This window comes from Chelmon rostratus, chromosome 2, assembly GCF_017976325.1.
Source record: "Chelmon rostratus isolate fCheRos1 chromosome 2, fCheRos1.pri, whole genome shotgun sequence".
NCBI classification, from domain to species: domain Eukaryota; kingdom Metazoa; phylum Chordata; class Actinopteri; order Chaetodontiformes; family Chaetodontidae; genus Chelmon; species Chelmon rostratus.
In genome coordinates this window covers 16420839-16430528 of record NC_055659.1, presented here as the reverse complement: position 1 = coordinate 16430528, position 9690 = coordinate 16420839, and the positions used below count along the sequence as shown (strand labels likewise).

Below are 9690 nucleotides of genomic sequence, written 5' to 3'. Positions count from 1 at the left end.
TTTGTAAAAGCACCATGAGAGTCCTCTTCTCTACGTTTCTGCCATTTTTTTCTCATTAATTTATTCATACTTTCTTCCCTGCAAATCCTCTCACACTCTGTCAAATAGACCTTTTCCAAAATGGACATTTTTACCTGTGGAACACCAGCAGAGAAGCAGGTGTTCAGATCCTTTACTTCAGTTTAAGTAGCAATAACATAATGCAAACACATGTAAAAACACTGTTCTGAGTTGCATATATTACATTAGTGGATAATCATTATTGATGAGTTAAAATAATCTGCATGATACATCCCACAGGTGTTTTCAATTATTTTGCCTAATTAAACTTGCTCGTTCTCTTTTATGGAAGACATTTTGACATGTCGCAGCAGAAAACACACACACACAAACACACATATATATACATTTATATATATATTATTGCTACGATTCAAAACCTCTATCACGAAAAAGTCTTGTGAATGTAACCCATCAGTGAACCAACATCCTTGGGTCTCTGCACAGATGTACAGACATCCTTGTGCATTCTTCACTAAGGTTTGTCTTGCTCATAACTTTATTAACTAATTAAACATAAGCCTCCACCCATTACAGGAAATCTAATAAGATAAGTGACAAGAAAAACTATCCATTATGTGTTCACAATGTACATCTAGACATCTCTAGAGAAGGTTATGCCCAACCAAGAGGACATTTGTAGTATGCATGCACGATTATAAAAGGATCATCACAATATAAACAGCCAGAAACACAGAGACTATGACTACTGTTCTCCTTTACGTCTCTTTAATACAAGATGCTGTCATCAGATAGGAAGATGTCATGCAATACTGAGGCTCCAGAAATGGAAATAAAAAAACTCCAGGCTTCAAAAATGCCTAGATACCGTGCTGATCCACAGGACCAGAATTAAAGCAACATCAACACAAACATACAAAAATAGATCTCTCCATTGGCACTGACAACTCAACGCACATTACTTCCTGGGATTTGAAGTTTACGTAGTTTGTTGAACAACTCCAGGTACTGAGTCATGGTGTCAACGGAGTCGGCTGGTGCGAAGAGTCCTTCGGGCTTGGCAGCAAACACAGACGGCAGTTCAGGGACACTGGAGCCGAGAAAAGACTGCATGAACTCCTTCATGAGATTCCAGCAGTCCCCTGGAACCACACAGGGACAGTACTCCACCTGAGGAAACACAGCAAGCATTAAAGCTGTCACAGTGGGAAAACATGATGTTTCCACTCTCGCTAATATTCATTTACTAACATACCTCTACTGAAATCCCTCGGGCACTGGAGCTCATTGTCACAGTGCCGACTTTTATCAAGAAGTCACAGTAGCGGTATCTAGAACCACGACACTCCACCTTGTGCCCCTTGGCGTTTTGGAAGTGGCTTTTTAGCTTCACCATGAGAACATCAAAGTTTGCGTCGGCTATCAGGCAGGGTCCACCTTCAAACAGAGCCAGGCAGCTAAGGGGCGTTTCAGAGTTGTGCATCACGTATAAGAGTTTGGAGGGCTGGCCTGTAAAAGACAGGCAAGTTTGACTGTCAGAGGTGTCAAGTAAAAAAGTTTATTTACTGAAGTGCTGTACTCATGTACAGTTTTGAAGTATTGGAACTTAAGCATTTTTACTTTGAGAGATACTTTTACTTTAACACAATGCAATCTGTACGTTTTAACACTGGAGTTACTTAAAGGAGCTTTCTATACAAAAATATATCAAAATATTAACATATGATAACTTGTTACAGTTTAAATTAGCCAGCATCATAATTTAGCATATAGCAGTCAATGGCTCTGTCCAAGTGCATGTAAATACTTGTTATAACAACACTATAAACAGTACTCACACTATTTGACAGTGAAAAACCATTCTTTTACCATTTCTTACACAAGCTGCCTCTTACATTTTTAAATGCAGGATATTCACATTAAAGGAATTATCACTTAATTTTAACTAATTAATTCAAATCCTTCATTTAAGTAAAAGTCCTAATACCAGGCTGTCAAAATGGTCTATTACAAACAAAGTCTTGCATTGAAAATGATACTTAAGTAAAAATAGGCAAGTAAATTCAGGAAATGTACTTACAGTATTTAAAGTACTCATAAAATTCCACAGAACAATGTCCCCTGTAACTGTTAGACTATTATATATCAAATCATTACAATTTTATTACTAAAGCATTAATGTAAAAGCAGGACTTTTCTGTTGTAGCTGGTTGAGGTGGAGGTGATTTTATTTATTCTGTATAGGACTGCAGTGAAGGATGGTTTATTCATCTGCTGATTATTTTCTCCATTAATCGACTGATTGTTTTGTAAAAATTATGAAATGGTGAGACATGGCGTCACAATCAGCCCAGAGCCCAAAGTGAGGACTTCACAGTGCTTGCTTTGTCCAACCAACAGTCCAAACCTTAAAATTATTCAAACTGACTTAAATTAAAAATAATTACATAGTTCAATTTGATTAAATTTATTTAAATAATTAAAAAGGAAAAGCAGCAAGTCCTCACATCTGTGAAGCTGAAACCATGAAAAAGGACTTAACAAAATGGTTGGCAGACAATTTTCTGTCAATCCACTTATAGACAAATCCTTTTGGCTGTACTTTTCTAAACTGTTGGCTTGTTTAATTTATGATATAACACATTTTATAACATCTTCATATGTTTTGTGCAAAGTAACAAGGAAACCAACGCTGTCAAATAATTGTAGTTAAGTGAAAAGCACAACATTTCCCTCTGGAATGTAGTAACAAAATGTATACCTAAGTACAGTACTTAAATAATGTACTTAGTTGCAATCCACCTGGTTAAAAAAATGCTCAGAGAAGGAGAGATTTAAATGTTACCGCTGGCATTTCCCGTCGCATGGTATGTCTCACAGTCTACACAGAAGCTGCCCTGCTTCACAGCGCTCAGCTGCTCCAGCTTCTTGTGCAGGATGTCCACTGTCTGCTGCACACTCTTCCCCTCAGCCACCGGCACCTGGCACACACTACCGGACAAACAAAGCACGGCATCATGTTAGCAAACAGCAGCAGTATACTGGAGGGAAGGCGGGCAGAGTAACATCTGCTTTTTGTCTGTTATGGACATGTAACGTTATCAGAAGTGCTCCCTGTTTTGCAGAGTATGGTGTGAATGAAACTGAGCGATGCAGCGCTGTCAAGTGATATACGCGTGTTTGAGGCGAGATTCTGAGGATGAAAGTAACTGTAAATTAACGAGACAATGTTACAAACATCATAAAATTTTCAAATATGGATAAAATCATGAAGTAATCATCTCACCAAGTGACCCCCATTGATGTTTTGTTCCAACTGCTGTCTCGGCTTTCGGTTGAATACTTCCGGGTAAAATGTGACTCTTCCGGTACAGTTAAATCAGCGTATTTACCATTTTAAACAGCTAAGACACATTCTTGGCAATTCGTGGTGCTATATATTCATACAGCGTCGACAATAAAACAGATAAATGTCATCATCAAAAGCTAACACTACTCTCCTTTTTTTTTGCTAGCTCAGAGATGTTTCGCTGTTATGTTACGTAGTTACGTCACTTCCTCCTGATATGGCCGTCTACACGTGTTGAACAAGTGACTGTTTACAGTACTTGTTAGTCGTAGACTTTAGGTAGCACATGCCAACAGAGAATAGCAACATTGTAGCTACTTCTTCTGTCAAACTACAGTGATGCCGAAAGTGAAGCGATCCAAAGGCGGGGGAGGAGAGACGAGCGAAGGAGCGGTGGCGCTGGCGGACCAGATCCTGCAGGCGGACGCGCTCCGAGTCCGAGGCCGGGTGAAGATCAGAGACAGCCGGACCGAAGACGAGGACAAGTACGTAGACGAGCGGCTATCGCGGAAGATCTTACAACAGGCCCGAATTCAGCAAGAGGAGCTTCAGACTGAATATGGCCTGGCACCGGAGAAGAAGAAAACACCGGTCACTGTTCTCGGTAATGTCCCCGTCAACATCAACTGCGTCCACAGTATTGAAAATGTCTTCAGTTTTGTTTTACATGAAATGCATGAAATTGACAGTTATGTGAATAGAGTCTGGTGTGTGTAGTATATGTGTGTATGTGTAAATGTATGTGTATACCGGACTCGACTATAACTATCCAAATTGGTACACTTTAAGCATTTAGTTAATTGGACTAATTAATAGTTTGACATGTTGACCATTAATTATGCAGTACTTACTTCAAATTATACTACATGGAATTTGTTAAGAAAGCATGATTGTTCCTAACAGAGCAGTAATACAATCAGAATATTTGATTAAAACTAAAAAACAGTCCATTAAAGTTTGATAATGTTGAAGAAGATCAATTGACTGCAAAGTGTGTATCTTAAACAGTCCAGTGAAAGTGTGACTACCTAATAGACCATTTTAATCTTGTAATGAAATTTTAGGCTCTGGCTCTCAGGATGCAGACTCGGACGAGGAGTGGCCCACGCTGGGAGCAGCAGGTGCTGGTGACGGCGATGCAGAGTGTGACACGGAAGTCGTCGTTGACCCTGACGATGAGAAGGCCATTGAGATGTTCATGAACAAAAACCCCCCGATGAGGCAAGGCGCAACATCGTCCTGACTTTATCTCGAAACTATCTGGAGACACTGAATTTAAATGACACACAGCAGAAGCTTAATTTCTACTGTTAATGCTCAGCTCTGTTTTCTCTCTTTGGTGTTTGTAGACGGACTCTGGCTGATATTATCATGGAGAAGATTACAGAAAAGCAGACAGAGGTGGGAACGGTGATGTCAGAGGTGTCAGGCTGTCCGATGCCCCAGCTGGACCCGAGGATAATAGAAGTGTACAGAGGTGTCAGTAAGGTGAGTCAAGCCAGTTGTCTGTTACTGAGTGCACAACGCACCAACAGACAGTATACAGACAGGTCTCAATAAAGGAGCGAAGAAAAAGAATGAATGCAAGATGCTTGAATAGAGGGAACAAGTAGTCCCTCTATGGTATGGACGTTATGTGACTCTTATACTATGGCTTGCGAGTTAGACAGCGGCCTCTCCCTCCATCATCGAAAAACACCAAATGATTCTGTTGTATTTATGTTTTAAACGTTGTTCCAACTTTTTTGGAATCAGGGTTGTAGTCAAATGACTAACAAGGATGGTGGCCTAAATCTGAGCGAGGAAAATGGAAGGGTAGTGCTTGCCCTTACTGCGTACCACTACTGAGGTGCCCATGAGCAAAGCTATTGCTTCAGTGGAGCTGCCCAGTGGCCAGCAGGTCAGACCGCTAGTTCGACCTCTGCGTGACACTATGTGTGTCACTATAAGTCGTGTTTTTATTGCAGTATCCCCTGAAGCTCCATTCATTAGTGGAAGTGTTTTGTCTAAATCAACTAACACGCTAGCGGTCTCTTGAAGAGGCCTCTGTAAGAGGTCCTCTGCAGTACCTGAACATCTGTGAAGCAAGTGTTCATGTAGTGCCTGACTGTAAATGTGAAGCTCTCCTATAGAGCCGTTAAATGATAGTTGCCATTTCTGTTCTGTCGCTTCAGGTTCTGTCAAAGTACCGCAGCGGTAAATTGCCGAAGGCTTTTAAAATAATCCCGGCGCTTTCAAACTGGGAGCAGGTTCTCTATTTGACTGAGCCTGAGACCTGGACTGCAGCTGCCATGTACCAAGCAACAAGGTGAGTCTCCATTCGCTGTGGGCATGGCTGTCCACCAGGAGAGTTATCACACTCACTGCAGATATTTCAACATGGTACAATCAAGTGATTCCATTCTTTCTATATATCTTATAGAATCTTCTCGTCCAATCTGAAAGAGCGAATGGCTCAGCGGTTTTACAACCTGGTGCTGCTGCCCCGAGTGCGGGACGACATCGCAGAGTACAAGCGACTCAACTTTCACCTCTACAGCGCTCTGAAGAAGGCCTTGTTTAAACCAGGAGCGTGGTTCAAAGGTGAGATGCAAAAGTTGTACTGATATTTAGCTTTTTTTATATGAGAGACAAGATTGTTATTAGAGCCACAACAACTAGACACTTAATTGACTAGTTGTCCAAAGAAAAAAATGTATCAACTATTTTGATAATTGATTGATCATATAAGTCATTTTTCAAGCAAACATGCCCCAAATCGTTAGTGAAAATGTGCTGTTTTTTGTTGTCCTACATTAAAATGAACTGAGTATCATCAGGTTCTGGATTGTTGGTTGGATAAGACAAGTTATTGGAAGACTTCTTTTAGATATTGTTAAAGACATCTTGACCTTGTAGACCAAATGATTAAACAATGGATTGAGAGTTGCCGCCCAAACTAATATTAATCTCATCTCATGTCTATTAAAGAGTAATTTAACACCAGGCTGAAAAGCAGGGTTTTGCTGTCACTGGTTCCAACAGTTGGATGGCAAATAATATCCCACTTCCTCTTGGAGGGTAAAGTCAAAGTCGTGTTAAAGTGAAATGGTTCCTGATATGCCTTGCAGTCCTGTAAACAGTAGCCATCTTTTTAGGCATTGCTAGTTATTGTTTGATTTAATGCTTAATGAATGATGGGCTAAGCTCTAGTCACACTTGACCCTTGAAAATAAAAAGTAGGTGAAGTGAATGAAAGAGAGGATTTGACAGCTTGTTGCAAAGAAGAAGATGTGGGCTTTCTGGGCCGTGTCACGTTTTTAATTTCAGCACTAAATTTAGAGATTTTATTCTGAGGACACTGACAGAGGATTAGTTGGTGTCCACAGGGTAAACAACGCCAGTGGCTCTAGAAGCACAGTAATTAAAACACTCCATTTTAATTGGGTCAAATCATCTTTCATATATCTAGAATTAATTCAGCCAGTGATTGCTGAGGATTTTTTTTTCTTCCATTTAATCGTGTCGGTCCTGTGTGTTCACAAACTGTCCCAGTTTGATGGGACTATTTTCCCCAAACATCCCGTGACCCGTATTTTGAAAACCACCCGTATGAGACGACACCACTAAGTGGCAGTGTTGCTCACAAATCCACAGTACTCTACACCAGTGCTCTGTGAGTGAGAGAGCTAATTGATCACCAGCGACTGGTGTTTTCCCTTAATTCTTCCACTATTAGAGTTCTTTTAATTTACTTTAAAATTTAAAAATGAATGGAACTGATGAAGTCATAATTTATTTGATGTTTTTCCATGTAATCAATATACCCGAAGGCTCTGAATTGATGTCATATCAGTTTTTTTTTAATTCCATTATCATGTGAACAAAAACGAAACCAAACATAGCACAGAATCAAACCTCGGGCAATTATTAACTGTGATATGGAGTGCGCAATACAGTGTCAGATCTTGAATTACACTGTCACCATCTTTTTTTTTTTTTTTGCTGAATGCAAGATATTAACCTTTTGTCAGTTAAATCAAAATTGGAATCTCTTTCAGATAATTAAACAAATTTTACAGACGTTTCCATAATTAACAGCCTTGAGTGTGTGCTTTTGAATCAGAATAAGCAGAACAGCTATTGGTATGTGAATTATAAGTACCTCTAAAGGTTTATATTATATTGGCAGTCGGCCAGTTTTAAATTTCAAAGCCAGTTTCTTACAGTGTTTGAGTTTCTGTAATTATCACTTTCTGACTTGTAGATAGCGTTGCAAACGCTAACGCTGAAAACTGCAAAAAACATGGATGTTTCACTTGTCATTACAGAGAATTTTTAGCACTAGCACATCCAGCCATACTCCGATGCCATGTATTCTCTCAAGTCCTAATTCTGTGAATCTTTCCCATCTGTACAATCCATCCCATATGATGTGACCATTATGGAGGATGCTATTGACTTGCATCACTGGAAGTGTGTTTTTGGTGCTTTACTCAGTTTAATCCATTTAAAAAGGACTAAACTTCAGGTGTATGCTGCATGGAATTTTAGCCTTTTCCCCCACCTTATGGCAGTGCGGTGTTTGAATACTGTTGTGATATTTGGTGCCTCTGCTGTCACACAGGTATACTGATTCCTCTGTGTGAATCTGGGACATGTACTCTGAGGGAAGCCATCATCATTGGAAGCATACTCACGAAGTGCTCGATCCCTGTGCTGCACTCCAGGTAAGGTTTCCTGTAACACACCAATAGATGTCAGCATCTTATCATTAGATGGGAGATTCAGCCAATCATCTTTGAAAGCTTTGCATTGTGTAGTGTTGGCAGGTTAACGCTTGGTCAAGGTTGCATAACATGGGAGGGTTGTATAACATGCACTATCTTTCCTGTCTTTCAGTGCTGCAATGCTTAAGTTGGCAGAGATGGAATACAACGGCGCCAACAGCATTTTCCTGCGACTCTTGCTTGACAAGAAATATGCCCTGCCTTTCCGTGTCCTGGATGCCTTGGTGGCCCACTTCCTGTCCTTCCGCAGTGAAAAACGTGTGCTTCCTGTGCTGTGGCATCAGAGCTTACTCACCCTGGCTCAGCGCTACAAGGCTGACCTGGCCTCCGAGCAGAAGACAGCGCTACTGGAGCTGCTCAAGATTCAAACGCACCCACAGATCTCTGCAGAGATTCGCAGAGAACTGCAGAACTCTGAGTCAAGGGATGTCGAGATCGGGCTCCCTGTTACAGTTGAAATGGACTGAGGAGGATTCAGTCCAGTCTGGCATATCCTCCTCCTCCCATCTGATGCAAATGATTCATGGTTCGTTCAGCATGAAGAAAACTTTGTTCAATCCAACGTCATTATTCTTCCTGTGCTATGAAAAGGCCGTTTCAAAGGTCGCAGTGTCTCAGGAAACATAATTCTGCTCTCAGCTTGGATTGAATTTGCACATTTGAGGATGTGCATCAGTAGTGATCCAGCTGTTATAATTTCATACCATGAATCTGTTTTTCTGCAGTTGCAGTGCAGTGACCGCCTGGCAAAGGCTGGTATTTGTGTACATTTGATTAAGAGCAACTTTGTTGTTTTGAAGCAACAGTTTGGATTAAAAATGAAGAGTCAGGGATCATGTGTTTCTCTCCTTTTTATGTTCACAGCTGTTGAAGCGTTACACAAGATGGATGGTGAAAGACAGAAACCGCAGGGATGAATTGTAATATGTTCAAACCAGACATCATGACATGACTAGTCGCGCAACCTGGTTTTTAAAACATTTTCTTTACCTGCCTTGGTATCTTCAAATAGGAAATACAGTTCGATACTATAAATGTACCAATTTTTGTTGGAACACATTTGTCAAGATTGTTTTGTTTCTGTCTTAAATTGTACCAGCAAACATACACACTCATTAATCCTGCATCCATTGACCAGAAACATTTTTTTAGAAAGAGCAATAAAATAAAGGTCCTAGTCAGTTAATAAAAAAGAGGTGTAAATGTCTGTAATGAGTTATTGTTACATTCAAATTCAGCTTCACCCCATATTGCAAGAGGATGGCCAGTTTCACTGAAAACACATTCTTGTGTATTTGTCCAATTTTCCTTGATGAGGGACAATCAGAAAAGACATTAACCTTCACTAGTTCTGGTTTCTGACCTCTCCATCAGGAGGCCACGCTGCAACATTAGGTTGCAGGATGAAAGTTCTCAAATTTGGCATATTAAACACAGAGTTGAGCCTTTCTTAGGTTTGCTATAACTTAACGGGGCGCTTTTAAAACGAGGCAGCAGCTTTAGCACCGTTAGCTAACGTTACAGGACAGTTAGCTTAGCTAGCTAGCTAAA

General features: G+C 40.4%; 2 protein-coding genes across 2 annotated transcripts; one reads left to right on the top strand and one right to left on the bottom strand.

Moving 5' to 3' along the window:
- Positions 1-90: 90 nt before the first annotated feature.
- med20 (mediator complex subunit 20) lies at positions 91-3336 on the bottom strand. The gene is made up of 4 exons (XM_041949791.1): positions 3308-3336; positions 2867-3012; positions 1277-1530; positions 91-1191 (listed from the first exon to the last, which is right to left on the bottom strand). The coding sequence occupies exons 1-4, from the start codon at positions 3319-3321 to the stop codon at positions 970-972; spliced, it is 636 nt and encodes a 211-aa protein (XP_041805725.1). The 5' UTR covers positions 3322-3336; the 3' UTR covers positions 91-969.
- Positions 3337-3592: 256 nt separating this feature from the next.
- bysl (bystin-like) lies at positions 3593-9319 on the top strand. Its single transcript, XM_041949482.1, has 7 exons — positions 3593-3974; positions 4435-4591; positions 4720-4858; positions 5545-5678; positions 5793-5953; positions 7977-8079; positions 8252-9319. The coding sequence occupies exons 1-7, from the start codon at positions 3710-3712 to the stop codon at positions 8604-8606; spliced, it is 1314 nt and encodes a 437-aa protein (XP_041805416.1). The 5' UTR covers positions 3593-3709; the 3' UTR covers positions 8607-9319.
- Positions 9320-9690: the final 371 nt, after the last annotated feature.